The sequence below is a fragment of the Cibotium barometz genome, chromosome 46, assembly GCF_041138505.1.
Source record: "Cibotium barometz isolate CiBa-2024 chromosome 46, ASM4113850v1, whole genome shotgun sequence".
NCBI lineage: Eukaryota > Viridiplantae > Streptophyta > Polypodiopsida > Cyatheales > Cibotiaceae > Cibotium > Cibotium barometz.
In genome coordinates, this window is record NC_141091.1 from 32,156,892 (window position 1) to 32,180,729 (window position 23,838).

At 44.5% G+C, this 23,838-nt stretch overlaps 1 protein-coding gene across 1 annotated transcript in view; it reads left to right on the plus strand.

The window, feature by feature from the left end:
• The window catches only part of LOC147612131 (kinesin-like protein KIN-13A), a 94,237-nt gene that overhangs the window by 31,801 nt on the left and 38,598 nt on the right, over positions 1 to 23,838 (plus strand). The window contains exons 8-10 of the mRNA XM_086783999.1: positions 2,805 to 3,107; positions 3,184 to 3,402; positions 3,789 to 4,371. Of these exons, the coding sequence (XP_086640125.1) occupies positions 2,805 to 3,107; positions 3,184 to 3,402; positions 3,789 to 4,371 (1,105 nt within the window). The remainder of the gene's footprint in view (positions 1 to 2,804; positions 3,108 to 3,183; positions 3,403 to 3,788; positions 4,372 to 23,838) is intronic.

Consider the following 23,838-nt stretch of genomic DNA (forward strand, 5'->3'; position numbering starts at 1 on the left):
CCTCGGAAAGTGAACTAAGGCTCTAATCTCGTCACCCATGCCTGTGTGGTGTTAAACACCATAACCTTGGTTTTCCCAAGGTTCACTGTCAGATTCATATCCGCACAGAAAGCGTGTAATGCATCTAGGTGTCTCTGTAATCCCTCCGGAGAGTCTGAGATTAGAACAATATCATCAGCATATAACAAGATGGGTATCAACACCCCTGCCAGGCATGCCCCTGGGCCTCCCAATCTGTCTACATAATCAGAGACCGCATCAATGTACAGGCCAAAGAGGGTGGGCGATAGCGGGCATCCTTGCTTCACTCCTATCGTGTTGGTCACCCTATCAGATAGTCCGCTTGGAGCTCGGGCTCTGCTTGTCACAGACTCATACAAAGCATATATCCCCCACTGCATATCCTCACGGGTACTTCAATGTCATCCAATCTGTGCATAAGCCTAGCACGTGGTACGGTATCGAAGGCTTTGCGGAAGTCCACAAAGCAGCAGTATATCCTTCTCTTGTGTGCCCTGCCCTCTTCAATAAGTGCCCGAAGTGTCAGCATGTGATCCAAGGTAGTAAATCCTCTCCGGAAGCCAGCCTGTCCATGTGCTCGATGACCATGCCTCTGCCCATCGGCTGACCGACTCCAATATAGAGCCATATGATTTGGCCAAGTAATGACCAATCATGATCGTCCTGTGGTTACGTGGTACCATGGGGTCCCCACTCTTAAAGAGTGGTACAATGATATGCTCTGTCCAGCTTGTCGGGAAACCCTCACAAATGGCACGATTAAACACATGTACGATGAGCGGAGCCAAAGTGTCTCGTGCATATGAGAAGTGCTCTCCAACTGGCCCATCATGATCCTGTGCCTTTCCATTCTGTAACCTGTCTATCGCATCTAGCACCATCCACATAGTAAAAAAGGTGCTGCTAGCCGGTCTAGCTTCCAGTGGGTGGAGGGGGGGGTGGGGGGCTGTCCTGGTGCATCATATAGCTCTCTAGCATAAGTATGCCATGCCTCAGGTGCAGTAATCGGAGTACCAGGCTGTCTCTCCTGAAACATCTTCCATGCCCTCTTGCTTCCCAGGAAGAGTTGGTAGATCTCCTCCTCTAGCTTAGCCAGATAGGCTCGTTTCTTCCTTCGCACAAGGCGCCGAAAGATCATCCTGGCCTGTCTATGTGTGTGAGACCCAATGGCAATCTTGAAGGGAGATTAGAGTTAGGGTTTCATGTGGGAGACATACACAGAGAAGAAGGGAGAGAGACATAGGGGGATAAGTCAACTCATCAAGTGTGAGTGTGTGACTTCAAGACCCTGAACTTTGGTCATCACCCCACTGATTTCTAGGTTTCACCTCAGGGCCAGAACCAGAGAGAGAGAGAGAGAGAGATTAAGTGTCAACAAAAGGCCCTATGGGCCTAGGAGAACAAAGTGATACAATAATGTCCGTGACCAAAGCAATCCTATCTTCTTTGGTCTTGAAAATGATCACTGCCTAGTTGTTGTTTTTGCAATCGATAGAAGAGATGGGGTTTAACTCCCATTTGATTGTTGGTGTGTCATTGGCCAGTTTGGTGAATGTCTCCATGAAGCTATCTTGTTGGAGGTACCACGCATTTGGAAGGCCTCCAACAACATTCAAGGTGAGCTTGTTGCTTTTCCTTGAGTTCGGAGGTCACTCATTTTTTTTACTTTGGCTAGAGATTGTGCTAGTAATCTCCGTGACTTGAGTCTTACTTCCACACCTGGAGGACTTCCATCGTTTCATCGTGTCCTTGACCTCTCAACCTTTGTGGGGCATAATCGGCAGGTCTTCTCTACCCTAGGTCTTGGTATGAGCTCCCTGGTTCTGAAAAGACGCGCTCAGCTCAACCTGTCTCCACTCTGCGCAATCGCAATCCGCATGGTATGGGACATGTGAACCCTCAGGTATTCTAGCTATAGATAAATCCATCTTCAGTGAGGCTGGAGGAAGTGATCTCTGTAGATGTGCATCTTCAGTGGGAGCTCCGAACGTGTGATCCACTTGCAATGGGTGTAGAGACTGAGAAGATCTAATTGGATAATCCGGTTGGTGTCCTCATGAGAGAGCTGGAGAAAAGGGGACTCCATACTGTATTGAAGGGGTGGTCCATGCGGAGTCCATATCCTGAGAACCAAGTGGAAACTTGGGCATACCATACTCCAGGGTGGTCCTCGAGTGCTCGCTATCTCGAGGACTCCAGGGCAAGCCTCCGGTACCTGTGGGGATCCATGTGACCGATGTGATGTAGGTATGTGACTATCTGGAAGTGCATCCACTACCATCTGGGCTGCAGCAATCTCTTGTTGGATAATCTGGTGTGGGACTGATGGTTTGCTGCGGATCATACGCGGGAGAACATCATGACCTGGGGCCTCTCAACTTGCTGCCAATCCTCATCGAATAAATCTGGCCCCCAGAAGTCTGCTCCATACATCAAGGCTGGTGTGACGAGGGTGTCAAAAAGCCAACCCTTCGCCCTGGGCTCGTGGAAATGTGCCTGGAAGCATTGCCGCTCAAGAAAGCTCAAGGCTGCATATCTCTGTGTCACTCTAGCATGTGATGTGGGAAGCGTGGTGAAGCGTGGGCCACTAAAAGTGACACCACAGTAGTCATAGGATGAGACAATCTCCAGAGGATCCCCTTTGTATGTGAAGTGGTTGGGGGGAGAGTGGGGTTGAGAGAGAAAGGGAAGCTTTTGTTTCATTAATGACTTGCTAGATGATGAAATATGCAGTGACCTTGATATCACAATGAAGTAATGAACACTCTGTTCTATTTTTGCAGGAAGCTTTTCATGCGTGAAGATGGTCGCCAACAAGTCTGTATCGTAGGCTTAAAAGAATTTCCTGTTTCAAATGTGGAGCTTGTGAAAGATTACATTGAGAAAGGTAATGCATCACGGAGTACTGGCTCGACTGGGGCAAATGAAGAGTCATCCAGATCGCATGCAATCCTTCAATTGGTTGTTAAAAAGCACTCAAATAAGAAGGAAGAGACGGGAGGGAAACTGGTTGGGAAGTTTTCGTTCATTGATCTGGCTGGCAGTGAACGTGGGGCTGATACAACCGACAATGATCGGCAAACCAGGTATAGTATTTCATAATTTTAAATTCTATGTACAGTGGCATTTCTTCAGCTAAAAATTGTTTGTATTGCACTGCAGGATTGAGGGTGCAGAAATTAACAAGAGCTTGCTTGCTCTAAAGGAGTGTATCAGGGCACTTGATCATGAGCAAGGCCACATTCCTTTCAGGGGAAGTAAGTTAACCGAAGTATTACGTGACTCTTTTGTTGGTGACTCTCGTACTGTTATGATCTCTTGCATTTCCCCAAATACCGGTTCTTGTGAGCATACACTCAATACACTCAGATATGCTGACAGGTAATCCTCATTCAGTAACAAAAAAAATGAGGGATTATGAGTTATGTGTTCACTTGGGCAGACATTGTCTTATTTGCTTGTTAATATTCAAAACACCCCTTAAGAGCTGTTACATTCCAAATGGTCCAAAATGAGAATATGAGAGAGAGAGAGAGAGAGAGAGAGAGAGAGAGAGAGATATTAATGTCTACAAGAGGCCAAAGTGGCCTATGAGACTAAAGTACCAATACATCCAAAACTCAAGGAAACTAAATGTCCCGAGTAGAAAATGAAAAGCATGAACTGAAAACAACTAGCTATAACATGTGTGTGTGTGTGTGTGTGTGAGAGAGAGAGAGAGAGAGAGAGAGAGAGAGAGAGAGAGTTTACTCTGTGTAAGGCTGTAGGGTGAAAGGGCTGTCCAAGAATAGCAACTCCAAGAGGGATCCAAGTCCAAATACAGGAGTACAGATTCAGAAGGATTCGTCTTCTACCTCTGCCTCCTTAATATCACCAGAAGGTTCCAATAGCATTATGGATTACAGGGTTGCAGAAGCGAGTAAGAAAGCAGTGGAACAAGTAAGCTGGCAAACTCAGTCAGGAGAACCAGATGGATGGTCCTTTTTATCATCAAATCAGGGCTCTGTAAGCCACAGAGACAGTAAAGTGGTTCTTTCTTCAACAGACAAAGACCGCACTATTGTTAGAGACACCATGTCTAGTAGTTTCAACTATCAGCGTGACCAGGTTATAGAGAGGAATGAACAAGAGAGAGCTTCTCCGCCTCGGCACAAGGTTGTGAAAGATGATAAGGCTGATAAGTATGGGGCCTATATACCAAATGATGAGCCCAAGTTTGAGAAAAGCCTTACAATGCCGAAACGAACATCGTACAAGGAGGAGCTTGCTGCTAACTCTGCTCAGTCAAGTTCAAAAGATGTTCCTATCTTGCAGAATGAATATGATAGCCACATAACTGCTATACTGGAGGTAAGAGTATGCCTGATCTGATCGACATTTGGTAGAAATGTCCTGGTGTGTTCTGTTCTCTGCTGTATGACTTGTGCTTTAAAGTACCATAAACCACTGTCTTGATCACCATTGTTGTTGTACATCCTGATATATGACTAGGTTGTAAATTATACATCACAAAAGAGGTAAGCATCCATAGACCCATAGGAATTTATTGAGAAAGAAAAAGACAAGAAAAAAAAATTGAATCTACTAGATCTATCATGCACATTGGCATGAAAACATGTTAAAAAAGGTAAAAACAACTAAATGGCTACTTTATAATAGATGCTGAAAATAGTCAACTATAAAGGCTAGATTCAAGGGTGGCATGATAAAAAGCATGTGGCTTTGTGAGGGAACACCTATAAATACTCATGTAGCATCTGCTCCTTGGCCTCGGTTATAAGAGTCTCGAGGTTATGAGAAGGCCATGGTGCACCTTACGTGGATTCTTATCTTTTCAAACATGAATTAGGTGAGTCAAGTTTGATGACTTGTGTTGTAGTGTTGACAGAGACAAGAAAGAGGGCCTGGGGATGTGCTTGCGGATTCATGCGCCAACACCACCTGACTGATGGTGGTCCTGAATTATTTGGTGTGGCAAGGCATAGTTCCAGATCTTGTGGTTGAACTAGAGGCTCGGCTGCTTCGTTGTTGCTTGTTGCTCTTTGGTGGTGAGGTACTTGTCGTGCTGGTGAAGGTAGTTGGCAAATGGTTCCATGAAGACCTAAGGGAGTTCGATTATTTGAAGATCTTTGGAGGTTCTTGTACATTCGAAGAGGATCCAGGCGATGGGTTATACCATGGACTAGGCTTTTGCCCACCATGTCCCCCCCCCCCGCCCCCCCCCCCCCCCCCCCGGGCCCAACATCAAGAGATGTACGTAGATGGCTGTTGTCGATGAGAGGCTCGGTGCAAGTGCTAGCTATCGTGAGTGCCTAAGTATGCAAGGTTAGCTTGTAACGTGCAAAGCCCTTGTGAATAATGTAGTTGTGCATGGGCTATGAGCATAGTCACATGGGACGCGAAATGGGGACGGGGAACGGGGACGGAAAAGATTGAGAATGGTCATTCCCTGTGACTATAGAGTGACATGGGACGGGAATGGGAACGGGAAGATGCTGCCATCCCCAACATTCCCAAGTCTAAAAATGCCCATTCCCTGCTACTATGGCTATGAGGGTTGAAGGTGTGCCCGAGTGTTCTCTTGCATTTGAAAACTCCAACTCTTTGCTTTTGTCAACTGTGTGCGCGCGTGCATGTGTGTAGTGTGCCTGCTTCTTGCCCCTTCTCACGCACGCGTCCAACTTTGTGCCTCTGCTGTGCATGTACAGGAGTTCGCTGCTTCTACTGGGGGTTTTGACGTGTCCCATCTCTCCTCTGTCAAGTCTTCCTGCACCTTCATGTCTTCACGCTTCCCTGTTTTGACCTACTTTTGCTTGCTGTTTTATCCTCTGCCTAGCTACTGTCCTTCACTTCTCTTCTCTGTACAACCCTGTGTGTGTGTGTCTGTGTGTGTGTGTGTGTGTATTAAGGGTCTGTGTACAGTGAACAGTTTTGTATCTCTTCAGTGCATCGTTCAGCATGGGTTATTCTCCAGACCAGTTGGCTTCGGATCAGAATGTGAATATCAAGGTTTACTAAGCTTGGCAAATCTCTCCAGGAGCTATCTCTTGATGAATGCTTAGTTCACGATATGCTGATTGATGATTTTGTGGACTGTAAAAAAGAATGGCAATTTCCGGATCTTGATTTCCGGTTTGATATTCCTCTCCCTTTGGTGGTCTCACCACTAAAGAAGTTCTCTAAAAATGTTGCAGTGGTCTTCTTTCTTGGCAAGACGCCTCTTGCGATTGAAGTGGCACAATGGATAAAATCAAAATTGAAGGGAAATGTAGTTGATGGTGTGTACTGGGCTACCAAAGGATTTTATGGGATTCTTTTTAAAGAACCTAAACACGGAATAGCTTTGTTGGAAAAGTTGCCTCTCATGTTTGGCACTCAGTTGGATCATGTATTGCCGTGGTCGGTGAACAAGGATTATGAAAGCGTCATTAAACATAAATACCCAGTGTGGGTCACACCGAAGCATTTCCCATAACATTTCCGTGAGCATTTGCCTATGTTGGTTGCTTCATTGGGTAAGGTCATTTGTCCTCCTTGACCTGTTGAAAATGGAAATCATTTTATGATTCTCTGGGATACAACTAGACTTGATGGTCCCTCGGTCTCTATTGGAATAAAATGTACTGATGATAGACAACTTGGAGTCGGAACTATGAGCTTATTTGGGGCACTTTTGCCGGTGCATGCTTTAAATGTAAACAGTTTGGGCATATCTCCAATAAATGTCCTACTATCATTCATAAACCACGAGTTGTGGCCCAACCCCCGATGGCATCAGCTTCACCCTTTAATTCTCTTGCAAATGCCATTCTTGTGTCGCCCTTTGCTACTATAGGGTGAAATTTTTCAGTTTGCAGGAATGCATGCATTTCAATCTTCCCATGAGCGGCAAAGAATTTGGAATTTCTTTAGTTCCTATCCGTGGTTGTCAAATGCTTTTGTTTATGGAGATTTTAACAACTCTCCACAAAGGGAGGATAATACATCTAGCTTTTCTCATACGTTACATGTTGAGCGTCAGGCTTGGGACAATTTCATTCTCCAAATAGATGCCTCTTATCTTTGGCTTTTTGCCAAGGCTGGAACTCTAGGATTCACTTATCGCCATAATGCTCTCACTCAATACTGGGCTAGATTGGACAGATCATATTTGTTACATACTTGACAATATGACTCGTTTTCATGCAAGCTTTGGGTTGATCATGCCTCGACACTCTCTGATCATTCACCATTATGGTTGACTTTATATTTTCATATGCCCTTATGAGAATCTCCTCTACATCATCAGAGATTGTTACACATAAACAACTGCTATCTTTCACATGATGCCTCAAGAGCTTTAGTACATGATGCCATTTCGTCACTTTCTGCTCCGTTATTAGATGACGTTGACATTGCTTGGTTTGGTTTCGTTTTGTTCAATGGATGCAGATAGTCATTGCTGACTATGGTAGCTACTATGTTGCTAATGCCAGGCAAAGAGTTGAAATGTCCAAGCAACAAATCCAATCACTCATGTTGCTCAGCTATCTTCAGACTCTTACACAAGATCAACAAAATGTGTTATGTGAAGCCAAAGCGTGTGTCTCTTTGAATCAACAAAGAAAGATATAGAAATGGCAAATCTGATTGAGATGTAAGTAACTCCAAGATAAAGGTTGCTCATCCAAACAATTTTTCAAAAGCTTGCATGTTGATAGGCAGAGGCACAAAATGGTGTGTGTTCAGAAAATTGATGACACATGGACATCCACAAAAATGGAGCTTGCAACTGAATGTGTCAATCATTATCAACACATATTTCAGAGTTCGTCTCATGTGGATTGTGATGTTCTTGATGCTCGAAAAATTTTCTTGAATTGTGTGCATTTCATTGCTAACAATGAATCTGCTTTGAGGCATGATCTCCCCTTCACTAAGGAAGAGCTGACACATGTGTTATATGGTATGGGACGTTGGAAGTCACCTGGTTGGGATGGTCTGATGGTTGAATTCTTTGCTGCCTTATGGGATGAGCTCAAACTTCCGATCTTGAACATGATTAATGTTGCATGGGAAACGGAATATATGCCTAATTCTTGGAAAGAAGGCCATGTGACTTTGGTACCTAAAAAAGTATTGGGACACTTACCTAAAAAAGTATTGGGACACTTCTTTGATGATTGGAGACCTATCACGTTGACGCCAATTATCTATAAATTGGCAACTAAAATGCTTGCACATCGTATTGGTGGTCTACTTTTCCATGGTTTGCACCCACAACAATATGGTTTTGTCCCTAGGAGACAAATTATGGATAATATTGCTAATGGGTATCTGGCGATGGATTTTGCTAAATATACTTCTCAAGATATTCTTGTTATTTAGATGGATGTAGCAAAACCGTTTGATACAGTTCAATGGGATTACATAGTTGAGATCATGGCTGCAATGGGCTTTGGTCGTACTACCCAGTGTGTTTTTGATCGTCATCTTTCATCAAAGTGGACTTTGGAAAAATCTGTGTGTCAAGGATGCCCTCTTAGTGCATTGCTCTATGTAATTGCAATGCATCCACTTTTGATGTATATGGATCTTTTAACTGCACAGGGGTAATTACATGATTTGCGATTACCCAATGGTTCACATTTTGTGGCTGAAGTCTATGCAAATGATTCTTTGTTCATGCCTAAAAATGATCCAAATGATCTCAAGTGTATCATGAGAATTTTGGAATTGTTTGGTAAAGCAGTTGCACTTTATAACAACTTTTCTAAGTCTAAATTGCTTCCGTTGACTCCTTGTGACTGGCATGCACTGCTATGGTTAGGGCAAATTATTCCAACAGACCACCTGGCTAGACATCTGGGATATCCACTGGCATGGCATATGTCTATGCAGGATACTATTCTTTGGGTATTGAACAAATTGAAGGCCAAACTAGCATATTGGAAGCTTTCTACATGGCCTTTACATGTGTGTCTCAGTCTTTAGAATTGTTCAATCAATCAATATGGCCTATGTGCAATTTTATTTGCCGTTGTTGATCTGGCGTAAAACTGATATTGATTCTTTTATGTCTGATGCCTTGGAATTGCTGTGGAAAACCAAACATCATATGAGAGCGTTACGTCTTTTGAGACGATCTTTGGTTTGCACTCCTAAAATGCATGGTGGATTAAATATACTTGATCTGCATTATCATCTCTTGGCAAGAAAGGCCACCATGATTTCCACTTTCTTACAACTTCGGCAGCCATGGACCATAATGCTTGCAGGCATGAGTGCTTCTATCAAAGCTAGAGCTTATGGCAATTGGCACATTTCTCATTGGGAAGTAGTGCTTAGTAAATTTGAAGGAAAAATTATGGGATGCCCTTATGCATCTTCTCTTCTTCGTGATTGGCATTAGCTCTGTCTTCTGTTCGTTGGCATGGAAGGGATGTGTTGATTGGGAATTCTTTTTGATTGAAAAGCATCCATTGTTCTTCGGTGTTTCCTTAATCACTTGCAGTACAGGAACCATGGAAGGCATACTTTTTGGCCTCTATTGGAGTTACCACTATGGTGGATGTTGTCACGGATGATGGATTTGTGATGACTTTCCCACAAGCCTGTTTGAAACACAACTTGGGTTTGCATCGCAGGTGAGTGTGGAAAACTATTTCTATGTTGTTGCGACCTTTTGAACCCATCCCAGCCTTAGATGATCAGGACAGACTTTATGATTGGCAACTTGGTCATACTAGCTCTCTTCGATTGAATGTGCTTTCGACAAGTAATGCATACAAAGTGTTGCTTCCTTCACCCCGGATTCAACCTCATGTTGATGCTTTATGGGGCTTGCATAAGACTACTAAATGTTGGAAACAAAGACTTCGAATAATTTGGGGTTGTAAGATGCCTCTCAAACGTCGTCTGTTCTTGGAGATGCCTTGTGGGAATACCTCCAATTTCTACTTTTTTGGAAAAACAACATATTTACAGTGATAGGTGTTGTAGATGTGGATGGCATGTAGAGTCTGTTCCTTATCTTTTTTGGCATTGCTTAGCATTGTTTGCTGGAGTCCCTCACATACAAGGTTTTCTCCCCTCTTGCTTGGGACATGTATTCCTTTTGATGATGATATTGAGAGCAGGTTCTCACCTATGTTTCCTCTCAATCTCTCTCTCTCACTCTCTCACTTGTGTTTCAACTTTCCCTTCTTCCGCTGCACATTCTATCAATAGAGAGAGAGAGAGAGAAGAGAAGAGAATAGAAGTAGACGACACAATATTGGGTCCCAATACCCACTAAACAAACACCCCCCCCCCCCCCCCTCCGCGCGGCAAGCATGAGTATTTGCTTATATTAATTCTTTGGAGAATGCTGTACAATGCTTGAGAACAAGCGATATGGCTGCCCAATGCAAGGATGAGGAAGACCGTACATTGGTTGAGTATCCACCAATTTGAGGCATTGCAAAAGACTCTTCAGGCCACTTATGCAAGTCCAGATAACTGTAGGATTGCACATATGCTGGCAGAGGAGCTTCAAAGATTTGCCTAGAGAGAGTAGAATGCTAACTGATGCTTGAACTGCTGAATGCTCTGCTGAATATTGAATGATGAATGCTATTTTCAGGCGCCTCTGCTGAATATTGAATGATGAATGCTATTTTCAGGTGCCTCTTTATATATGGTCAATTGCTGTTGGTCGGCCAGCTTAGATTGGACAAAATATGCATTTATGCAACATTTAATGCTATGCTTAGCATTAAATGCTACATTTGCTGCTAGCTGACTGCAGGCCCATACCCGACCCGTTGCTGTCTACCTGACATGCTGGTTGCCTACTATGATGAGGCTTGTGTTGCTGTCAGCTGGTCCCACCTGTGGTCTAAGGCTGTAAACACCCCTCACAAGGCTGCCGACTAAGTCTTATAGCCATGGGCTGGCCTTTGGCTGCTTCTCTTGCAACTTAGCCCCTTCCCGACTACTTCATGCTTTTGATGCAAAACCTACTACTAAGGCTGAGTGCTACATGCTTTATCTGATGAATTCTCCAAGTGGGGTAAGAGGATTGACTCCCGATTGACCTCTAAGGCTTGGAGAGTGACCTACGTAGCTCGTGCCTAAGTGTCCCTGGAGTGAGGGCTCACAATGGGGTCATGATGTAGGACAAATATTCCTAGAAAATTTATTATTCTGTACAAATGTTTGAACTGATGATCATGCTATTGTCACTGTGTACCCTAGCGCAGGGTGCACGTGACATCAACTCTTCTCACGACACATGACGTGGTGTAGCAAAGACTAACTGGAAATGTGCCATGCATTCCCTTTCAAGATCATTTACATCATTGGTCCACTGACCATTAGGCTTTTGCACACGATCTAGCTTTGCTTTTGTCTCTTAGCATACAGGCTTTTGAAAAACTATTTTGATGAGCAAAACCTTTATCTGGTAAAGGCTTTTGCCTGCTTGTATTTGCCATTTTTTCAATTTCCTTTGATTGTTTGCGATCTATCATATATCGTGCATTTATTAGCTTTTCTTCTTCCACTTGATTCGATTGCCTTGTTTGTGAAACCTCATGCAATGCCTGCACATCTACTTTGCAGCGGTTTATTTTCTCTCTTTGCCGCCCCATATACCATCTACCATATTCTCTAATGATAGATTGCATCCTTCTTGCAAAGTTTCTCCATGTTGAGTCCAGGTCATAGCAGGCATCTCTTCTATGTAATGTAATGATTTTGTACACCTTTTCTCGATACACATCATGTGATAGATAGGAGCTATTGACTATACACAGTCGTTTACATGACAATCTTGCATTGCCTATGGCTAATTCAAAATGTATCCCCACCCATAATGGATAATGATTAGATAATTGTGTGTATAATCCACCCATACCTTTGCAGGGCTTGGATCCCCATTGTGTACATTTAACATATAGCATCTATAAAGTCTCGCTTGTTACTCTGACCTAGCAACGTAATCCCAAAATAACCTCCATTTATTTGGATTAGACAAACGTTGTACATTACATGGTGTCCTATCCATCATGCAACCTGCATAATCATTTGCTTATACTAGATCTCTCTATAGCTCTCCATGCATTTGTTGCAAGTATTTCATTTCTCCCTTCAGTGCATTCGACCAATTCATGGATGTACGTGTGGCTGATTCGCCCGAGGTAGAGGCATAGAAGTTTTATCCCAATGCCTCACAATCAATGGCTTATTTCTCAAAGACACTGTTTGTCGAGCATTTGGTGTTATCCAACCATAATCACAAGGGACGGGGGATGGGGACGGGACGGGACGGGGGACGGCCATAAGTAGGGAACAGGGTCGAGGGAGGGAACGACACTCAAAAAATGCTTTTTTTTAAAAAGTTTTTCTACTCTACACTTATTCTACTTTGGAAGTACATCAAAATGAGCACAAATTTACACTAAAATGGTAAGCTTTTGAGTCATATTAACAAAATACGCCGATCAAAGAGTGAAGCGTTGACGGTTGATTGTATTAATAATTAAGTAGATACAAAATGAGTCATGACTCGAGTTTGGACTAAGCCTAAGGAGGCACAATACATGGAAGGACTCAAATGAGTGAATGACAAAAAGTGCTAAAGCCTAGAGGCTAGAGCTAAGTAGTAAGGCCCATAAATCATGATCCACCATGAATGATCATCCACGTGAAGTGATCGCCTCATGGTCATGGGTAGCTTGTGCCAAAGGAGCATGAAGCTCATCTCACTCTCATCCTCACTGACATGCTGCTGGTGCACCTCATCCTCTTGTTGCTCTTCTTGTTGACTCATCTCCCACTCAGTGAAGGGATCTGCCTTCTTGGTCACGCTCTTGCAAAGCATTTGCAAGTTCACGCTGAGGAAGACAAGGTCATTTGCACGCTCTACCCCGAGTTGGTTACTCTTCCTAGAGGCAATGTGGTTGTAGGTGCTCCAAAGTTGCTCCAAGCAAGAGGAGCTGACGGTCTGGCTAAGTATGCGGATGGCCAGCTGCTGTAGCTCCGGTCCATCCGAACCAAAGTCCTCCCACCATAGAGCAGCACCAACTTTGGAGCGGTTGATCTTTGCGTCATAACAGCCATAGGAGCCATGAAATGACTTGAACATGGAAAGCTGGTCCTTGATCTTGCACCTAACCGATGCATCAGGCACAAGACGGTCCAAGATGATCCTCCATCTAGCACTCACCTCCCGGTTGCTCTCCTGCTTGTTACCTTGGAATTTTGGGTCCACCACATAAGCTGTTGCATGCAATGGAGAGTAGTAGGAATTCCACCTTCTTAGACACAAGGCATGGATCTCATCGTATTTGTCTTCGTCACGCACGAAGTCTTTCAACTTCTCGATCATGCAATCCATGGCCTCGTAGACCTTACCTATGCATGGTTGCATAGCGTCTACAATCCTCAATAGGTGGACTAGGGGCCTCACCATAGCATCCGTGGTCTTCACATGCTCCCACTAAGAGGCGTCATCCGCCCGTAACCCCTACACTCTTGGCCAGTGTTTGTACGGGACTCTTGCATGTCGACAAACTCGTCGCTAAGGAAAAGCCCCCTCAAAGCACCGCTATAATCCTTCAACCGGCCCAACATGAGGAAGTTGTAGGCAAAGCGGGTGTCGGAATATTTGAGGAGAGAGAGAGAGGACTGTTGAACTCATGCCGAAGTCTTTGGTGGTTGAGGACAAAGGAGATCTTCTTAACCATGACCTTAAAGTATTCTGACCTATTCAAGAAAGCAATTTACTAATGAGAAGGGGACTAGGATGATGAAAACATGAATGATGAATTGGCAATGATCGATTGCACTTACCTAGCGCTTGAAAGGCAATGTGGTCGTGGAAGAAGAAGCGGGCCACCGCCATATCCACCTCCTCCTTCAACTTGGGGTTCCAATTCTCCCCAAGTGTAGATTGTCGCTGTGGGCCACGCAAGGGTTGAGAGGCCGTGGAGATGGAGCATAGTACTTAGGGGGTTGTTTGAAACGAGTTTCCTAAAAGTTTCAAACGCGTTTAAAATGGGTTTCGTAAAATTAGCCTGAAGTTTCCTACAAGTTTCCTACCTACAGGTTTTTGCATGTACAAAATTTCAAATATATACTGTATAAAATACGTAAAAATAACACTAAATGCATAGAATACATGGAAACATCAATTTGAAGCCTATAGTTTACAGTCTTTGAATGACAAATAACAAAAACCATATAATCATCCATCATCAATGTCAAACCATACATGACACTGTCACACTACATAGGTTAAAACTTATAAGTTTGAAGTGTTCATGTCACATCAATGATCATACATGAATCATGATGAATCAATAGTCATGGCCCAATGCCCATAAACAATACATAATAAATCATGATAAGCCACGTGGCTCATGGACAATGGCTCAAGCTCTCGACTCTCAGCCTAGCTAGTCGCTAGTCCTATAAGTTCTCAATCTCCTCATCCTCATCATCGTGAGACTCAGACTCACTGTGAGAATCTGAATCAGATGTGGAGGAAGACTCAGCTGCTGCACTCGCCTCACCTGCTGCACTGGAACTAGCACCTGCTGCTGTAGATGAAACTCCTCCTCAAGCATCCTTCCCATGGAGACATAGTTTGAGCCATTATCAGTGATCAGTTGCACTATATTCTGTGGCCCAATCTCCGTGTCAGCCTCTCGAATGTGTCGCCAAATGTACTCACCTGTCACCACTGTACCTGCCATGGATGCATCTATGGCATGCAAGAACATTGTGCCCTTGCATGATGAGACGAGGATGTTATAAACATTCCTTTCTCTAACATCCGACCATCCATCACATTATACATAGAAGAGTGCATCCATATTTTTCCATGTTTCCTTGAGAGGCTCTACCTCCATCTCCACAGCTTGTCTCTCCCTTCTGAGCTCCCGTGTGCGCAAGGCCGCATAAGAGGGCCCCTCCCACTCACATCCTATGTGGCTGATTGCCCTCATGGTCTTTTTCCATCGTGCGGTGCGCACAATATTGAAAGACAAAGCACATTGTATGAAGAGCTTTGTCAGCTCTCGGGTGGCCTCTTGCTTTGCTTGCATTTGTAGACTGGCTTTGATGCTCCCTCTTTGCAAGGCCTTGGCAATAGGGATGGGAGTCCTTTGTGCCCGTGGTGCAAAGCTACCTTCTAAAACCTTTTGTTTCTTGGATACACTTGTACTACCTGTAGCTTACACATCCACATCTTCCAGCTACATCCACATCTTCCTCCTCATCTTCATTCCTCTCCTTTTTTGTCGGTAACTTCATTTGGCCTAATAATTTGGCTCTCTTCCACTCTTGTAATGATGCCTTGATAGCATCCGGCACAAGTGGACAAGAGCTAACTCCCTTCCCCGCCAAACTTATGAAATGGGCCTTCACCCGGTCTATGTGGCCACCGGACTGCAAACCACAATACTTGCACTGCCATTTGGAAGCACCTCCACCCTTGTAGGAGGCCAATTCCATCACATGGGTCCACATATCATCTCTTGTGCGAGGCATTTTGTTGAAGGAGTGTGCCTGCAGAGAAAACCCCCAATTTTCAAACCACTTCAATTGACAAAAATCAGCCATGTAATGGATTACATAGATGCTTAAGACCCTTGGGAAAAGTCTAAGGCAAACGTTGGAGGCTTAATGGGGTCTCTATGAAGAAAACCCCCATTTTGCAGCATCTCCACCATGCCCCAAATTGGCTAAAATTAGCAAGCAGGATTGATAAAAAACACACCTGGCTGTAGACACGCGACCCAAGGGAGGAAACATGCAGGTTTGGGGTAGGCCGGGCAGCGCTTGTATTGGATGTTGACAATGAGGGGAAAGCGGGGCACAGAAACAAGAGAATAAATTATGGAAAGATTCGCTTGATGTTGACGTGGGATTTTGGGGGGAAAAAAATGTTATAAAACTTGTGTGAAAGAAACGCGTTTCCTGCAAGGAAATGTTTCGGAAACATTTCCACGTTTCTTTCCTTGTAGGAAACACGTTTCCTAACTACTATGAGATGGAGGGTGCCGACGTCATGGATGGAGCAACATTCCGACTCGATGGTGAAGGTGATGGCGTGCATGATGCCGATCCACCACATGACTCCATTGTAGAGGCTTGAGTTTCTCTCCTCATCGTCACGGGATCCACGGCCACTCGTGGTGTCCTTGCCGCTTCGACCGCCTCGTAGACGGCAAGCTTGTCAAGAAGTTCCCGTCTCTTTTCGGGCGTGACATTCGTGCAAAACCACACCTCATGCCCACTCTCATGCAAGAGGTGGGCTTGCACTTTGTCAGTGCCACCCGTTCGCCGGTACGGGCAAAGCTTGCATGCCCATGGCCGAGAACCGCCTCCATGAGCGGATGGGGTGTAGTTAACCTCCTCCCACCATGTCCATCCTGTCGTCCTTCTACGGGAAGCCCCGGCACGTGAGGAGGATGCCATGGTTGAAGATGGCTTGAGCCTTGAGCCTTGAGAGGGGGAGAGAGAGAGAGAGAGAGAGAGAGGCTTGAGCCTTGAGGGAGAGAGACTAGAGACTATACTCTAGAGTGCTTGTGTGAGAGCCTAGAGGCTTGGAAGTTGGAAGACTCAAGAGGCTTGAGGGAGAGGTGTGAGAGAGTCTAGATACTAGAGTAGAGCCTTGTGTGAGAGGCTTGGAACTTGGAAGTTAGAAGAAGCTTGAGGGAGAGAGACTAGAGAGAGTAGATACACTCATAGAGTGTGGCTTGCCGCTTGAAGCTTGAGGCTTGAGCAATGAGGCTTGAGCAATGAGCAAACTTGCAAAGTGCCAAAGACTCAAGACTCAAGAGACTAGAGAGAGAGAGTTGCTTGATAGAGAGTCTCTAGGTGTGTGTGTGTGTGAGAGAGAGAGAGAGAGAGAGACAGAGAGAGCGATAGAGAGGGCGTGCTTTCTGAAGTCTTTGCAGACAACCTTCGCCTCTTCCATGACATATGCTTTTCATGGGTTTTTGTACAGTTCACCTGCAGATTTAGAGTTTCTGCACCATGCGCCTGCCGTTTTAAGGGTTTCCGTACAATTGAATCTGCGACCTTAGGGTTTCTGATAGTCCGTACAACAGTTGCAGTTGCAGGTCTCAGATACAGAGTGTTTATATGCTATTCAGCTGCTGAATTAGGGTTTTCAGGTGCTGAATTAGGGTTTTCAGGTGCTGAATTAGGGTTTGAGAGAACGGGTTTTCTTTGCTTTTGTACATGGATTTGGATGACCCGGCTGCTGCTGTTGGTGGCATGGCTGCCAATAGCCTTAACATGGATCTTATTGAGGAGATGATCGAGAAGGACGTGGGTTATGCTTCAGATGCCTCGGAGCAACAAAAACGTCAAAGGCTTGATGTTGATGCAAGCTACACTCCGGTGAATGTTGGAGAGAATGCAGAGGAAAGTTCTCAGGTACCTTCTGCGGAGTTTGCACGTTTGCTGCAGATCACTGGTGAGCTTCTGCAAGAATATGTGAAGGCAAATAGCGTGCAAATGGTTGCAGTAGATAATGGTGGTGTGGTTGATGTATGCATGGAGACTCCTTTGTTGCTACAACAGCTAGCAGATTTTCATGATCGTGCTGCTATCTTCTTCTTTATTGGGCGTATTCCGTTGTTGCCTCGTCTTAGAGCATGGTTGGGCCGCTTGGTGTTGCCTGAGGCACTTGAGGAGATTTATGATGGTCCGAGAGGCTTTTATGAAATACTTTTTCGCACTTCGGAAGCCCGTAGGGCAGTCTTGGAGCAGGTGCCACTCTTTTTGGATGGGCAGTTGGTTCATGTGGTTCCGTGGAAGCCTATGGCAGAGTACCAAGATATGTTGCGCCAGGCTTGCCCAGTTTGGGTTGAAGTGAAACAATTCCCACCAATGTTTTGGCGTGTTTTACCAGGTCTCATGCGAGGTATCGGTGATGTCTTGGTGGTGCCTCGAATGACATCTAGAAACCGAAATCGTCTATGCATGTTGTGGGATACTGGGAGACCTAGGCCGACACATTTGCGTGTCAATATGGCTGGGCTGCAACCTTTAATGTATGAATTGAGGTGGGATACATTTGCTGGCCACTGTTTCAAATGTGGTCAGATGGGCCACTTTGTCTCCGAATGTCCTAAGAAAGAACAAGTTGTTGCTACCAAGGATATCGTTGATGGGCAGTTGCCCGTGGAAGATGAGCATGATGCTCCTTTACATGATGCCCAGCACATGGATGTACATGTGGATGTTCAGAATGAGGTTGAGCAGCCATGGGTGGAAGTACGTGGTAAAAAGACACGATTTGTTGTCCCGCGGGGAGATTTCTCAGATGCTGTTTGGCGGGGGCCTTTGCGTACTCATCAGGGGCCCTTACATACATATGCTCGTCGCCCTTTGGGTTTAGGTGCCCAGGATTGAGAGGCCGGGAGGCCAACTTTCTCAGGGTACAGGGGCTCTTGGGGTGGATAGAGTAGAACGCTATCCTATTAGAAGTCGCCTAACAAAAGAAGCACAGCAACAATTGCCTCTTGTGTTTGGTTCGAAGGGTGAGGTCATCTCGCCATGGGATGGTCATTACCCTTTGGCACGTGCTCGGGAACTCCAAGGGCAGTCTGAGATCACAAATACCATGTCTAAAAATGCAATGCTTCAAAAGGTTCGTGATTTGGCAGATTGTCCTGGGCCTAGTACACGGCCTTGTTGATTCCTTTTTTGGGAAGGCTTATGAAAATTGTACAATGGAATGTAAAGGGTATTTCTTCGCGCCAAAAGCAGTTCAGGCTTTGGCGTACAACTTTTTGTCATGGTTGGGATGTTTTGTGTGCAGTTGAACATAAGCAGCATAAGTTGGCTGGCAAAGCCTATGTATATAAGGGGTTTCATGTTTTCTACAGCGGACATCCTGCTTCGCAATCAGGTGTTATGTTTGCTGTTCACAGTTTCAGCCTTCTCTTGTGATTCAAGATGTTCATGGAAGATTTCTAGTGATACAGATTGTTTGGGATGATACGCCTTTATGGTTGTTAGGGGTGTATACTCCAAATAATGCTCATGCACGCCGTTTGCTGTGGAATGACTTGTGTGCTCTTTCAATCTCTCGTCCTGGCTTTGTGATGGGAGACTTTAATATGTGTGTCTCCAAGGAGCAAGCCACGTCGCCTCATTCTGTAATGGATGGCCCGGAGAGAATAGCGTGGGAAGCTTTTGCAGCAAGGTCGCTAAAACAAGACATGTGGTCTTGGTTGCATCCAAATGAAAGGGGTTACACTTATGCCTCACAACAGTTTCGGGGCACTTATGCTAGATTGGATAGGATGTATATTTTACATCAAGATCTCTTTTTGCCAGAGGTTCTTACTATGATGGTTGATCAGCAACAGGTTTTGTCGGATCATTGGCCGCTTGTGTTTGAAATGGTCTATCATCCTGTGGATGCATATAAAGGCTTGTTGGGACGCTTGCCCTTGCGCTTAAATCACACTTTTTTGGAGCATGAAGTTTTTGATGTTTATATGCGTCAGTTGATACGACATTTCTCCACAAGAGTGTCCATGGCTGATTATCATGCTTTGCCAGTGTTCCTTACCAACACTCGGAAATTAGCGCGGCATTATGGTCTTGCTAATGCCTCTATACAAAAACAGCATGTGGCTCTTCTTGAGTCACTTTTAAAGGGCTTGCAGGCGTTCATGTTTACTGACTCTATGGATGCTCAAGTTGTGGATGCCATAGAATGGCTGAAAAAGGAGCTATCTAGGGTGCAGGAAGCACAATATGTTCGCTTTAAACTACTTGCATGTCTTGATGCTTTGCGGGATGCTAACTGTCAATCTCATCGCTTCTATGATAAGTTGCATCAAAAACATATGCGTGAGAATATTGTTAGGCTGCTGGATGCCCAAGGCAACCTTGTTACTCAACCTTTTGAGGTTATTCAGCATTGCATCAGGTTTTATGAAGATTTGCTTGCCCCTCGAGAGGATGTCTCGCCGGCTGTCCTGGCTGCAAGGGGAGTCATTGTTTGCTGAAGTACGATATCAAGTTGACCCTGATGTGGCGGTTCAGCTTGATGCTCCTGTTACTCAAGGGGAAGTGGAAGCTGTTCTCTCCAAACTTCCCATGGAAAAGAGCCCTGGTTGGGATGGTTTGACAAATGAGTTTTTCCGAAAATATGCTGATCAGCTTGCAGAGCCTTTGACGCTTATTTGTCAAAGGGTTTGGGATGAGGGATATATGCCTGCCGATTGGAAGTTGGGCATACTTTATTTGTTGCCCAAAGTCCCTTCGCCTACTTCTTTGGCTCAATGGCACCCGATCTCACTTATGGGTATTATGTATAAAATCTTTACAAAGATTTTATAGCAGAAGGTGCTTCCTACTCTTATTCATCCATATCAATATGGATTTGTGCATGGCAGGAATAAGCAAGAGATTGTGATGGTGCAGCTGGATCTTGAAAAAGCTTTTGATCATGTCAGCTGGTCTTTCCTTTCTCAGTTAATGACAGCCATGGGCTTTGGTCCCAAAATGGCTAATTCATGGGTATTATGTATAAAATCTTTACAAAGATTTTATAGCAGAAGGTGCTTCCTACTCTTATTCATCCATATCAATATGGATTTGTGCATGGCAGGAATATTTTGCATAATATTCTTAATGTTCAAATTGGAGTGGATTATGCCAAGGCAAAGAAGCAAGAGATTGTGATGGTGCAGCTGGATCTTGAAAAAGCTTTTGATCATGTCAGCTGGTCTTTCCTTTCTCAGTTAATGACAGCCATGGGCTTTGGTCCCAAAATGGCTAATTCGGTGCATTTACTTGGCTCTGGCTCTATCATGCGGATTATGCTCAATGGAGGACTTTCGGATGGTACTTCTCTCACCCGCTCTCTCCGGCAGGATTGTCCTCTTAGCCCTCTTTTCTTTGCCATTGTCACTCATCCTATGTTATCTCGCCTACATGCTATGGCATCGCATGGTGAAGTGGTTGGTTTGCATCTCCCTCATGGCAAGCAATTGGTTGCTCAAGCCCTTGCGGATGACACTTTTATGTTTCTCAGGGCCGAAAAAGCCAATATAGATCGAGCAATGGAAGCTTGGAATAATTTTGCATTGGCTTCTGGGCTGAAAATAAATTCAACAAAATTAGCCCCTCATTGTATGCACGGAATTTGATCTTGAGGCATTAGGGTGGCAAGGCCGTGTAGTGCATACAGGAGACATTGTTCGTCATCTTGGGTATCCGGTGGGTGTGGATGTGGACCCCCAAGCGCTTCTTGCTTGGATTGCTGCTCGGATCTCGGATAAATTTGTGTATTGGAAAGCTCAAGGGTGGCCTATGCACGTGAGGGTTAAGGTAGCTCAGGTTATTATGCTTAGCATGATTTCCTAATTTTTGCCTTTGCTACCTTGGACGCACAAATCTCTTCTCTGTTTGGTTGCTCCCATTCGGTTTATGCTGTGGAAGAGGCAAGGAAATATTATGGGTCAAACATGGATAGCTTGGAATCACATTACGACGCCCAAAAGAATGGGTGGGGCTGCTTTACTGGATGTCCGCTTGCATATGGTGGCGCGTAGGTGGGTATTCATGGCTCGTGACTTGATTGAGTTGGAGGGATTGTCACATGGACGGACACGTGTGCAGGCTTCATGGTGGGACATTGTGAATGCGGCTCATCCTGTCCGTATTCGCTCATCTCACATTTTATCGCATATTCTCCTTTCTTGGCATGAAGTTCTACTATTGGCTCGGTGGGATCCTGGTCATGAAAGACTACTTTTGAACTCTTTGCAGCTCGAAACATTTGTGGAGTCGCGTGTAATTGTTTGGCCAGACAGAGACGCTTCACGCATACGACTCAACCGCATGGTCAGGTTAGGCTTGGTTAGAATCCGAGATGCTGTGATACCTGGTCGTGACAGGCCATATTCATTTCGTCGTATTCGGCAGCACTTTAGGGTTCCTCGGACATTTCAGCCACTATGGGTTGACATCATGCATGCAGTTGAGCCTTTTACTCCATTGCCTCGGCCATCTGCAGATCAGCCTTGGCTTGATTGGGCACTATGTAAATTTGGTGACTTGATATCAATTTCAGCTAACCAGGTCTATCATAAGCTCGTATCAGAGAAAGATTGGGTTTCAGCCAAGGCCAATAAGGTGTGGGGATTGCACAAGTCTAAATCATGGTGGCAGAAAACTCTTATGCGTGGTTGGCAGTCTAAACTCCCTTACCAAGGTAAGGTTTTCATTTGGAGGATGTTGGTGGGAGGGTTACCTACACGGGATCAGCTCAGGCGTCGTAAAATTACATTGGCCTCTTGCTTCTTTTGCACGACATGCACTGAAACAGTTATGCATCTGTTCATGAGTTGTCCAGTGGCCCGTCAGATTTGGTCTTTTGTCTCTCGCGTTTGGGAGGCAGTAGAGAGGTCTACTATTTCGGCTCATCAGTGGATATTTGGGCGGATAGTCACCTTGTGATATTCTATTTCCTTAGATGGACAGGACTTTGGCATATTTGGACTACACGGAATGGGTTCATCTTTGATTCCTTGTCTGGAATACATGGGCACATTCTATGTATACGCGGTTTGTTGTTTTGGCAGTTTTCTTCTCTTCTCTCAGCTCAGCTTCTGGATGCAGATGTTATTTCGTTATGGTCTACGACGGCTCGGCTGGCTAATCTTTGATGCTTTTATCTGGGATGCTTATTTGGCTAGAAGGCTTTCTTATTAGTGTACAGGTTTGCATGGTCAGGATCCTTTAGAGGATCTTTTGTGGGGGTTTTTTTGGGGCCATAGGTTCTGTGTGAGCCATGTGGCTGATGTACATTTTTTACATATAATATAAAACACCATTTCATCATATCATATCATATCATATGAGAGTGGTGTATGACCTTGCATCTAGTAGGCTTGGCAATATATGCCCTTGCATCTCCTTAGTTTGCAAATGGTAGCCATATGGTGATGATGTGTCGTTCCCGTTTTCTTTCCGAGTTCCCGCTTCTGTTCCAGAAAAGATTCCGGTTTCATCTGTCCGTTCTCGTTCCATGTGACTATGGTTTTGTTTTGGTAGTTCTAGTTTCTTCTAAGATTAACACACACACACATACACACTTACATTTTTTTTTGTTTGGTGAAACCACTATTTTATCTTATATTGGATAACCCTCAAAACGAGAAACTCTCAGTAAAGTCCATCTAAAAAGAGTGAAAAAACACTTTGTAGTTCTGTTCATCAATATGTTGGTGCTGCAACTCAAAACTATCATGCAATGACTGATGTAATGGTCGACGGAAGTAAATATACTTGTCGATCCAAGGTTGTGCAAACCTCTCATAATTACGATCCAGTCATATTGTCCATATAGCCCAATATCTCCCCCAACCAAAGAAAAGAGTGTATTCTTGCAATTTGGAAGGATATCTTCCAAACATCCAAAACATTTTCCCAAATGTCACACTAGGGAACCTTATTCTCATATCCAAAGATTGACGATTTAAAAACTCCCTTGTGTCAGTGCAAGCCCATAGCAAATGAAAACTACTCTCCATTTGATGATGGCACCGCAAACAATTTGGAGCCGCGATTTTCCACTTTGCCAAATACTCTCCTATGGCGAGGGTTCCCATGAGGCATCTCCATAGAAAAACCTTCTGTTTTAAAGGCAATTTGCTTTGCCATATCTTTCCCAAATTACCTTTCCACCAATCTAAGGACTTATTCATATGCAACACTCAATCCGCATGTCTCTTTATCCATGGCTATGGAAGGAGTAATCTAAATGCCCTTGCCGTTGTCAATCCATAAAGAGGAAACTGCGTGATATTACTA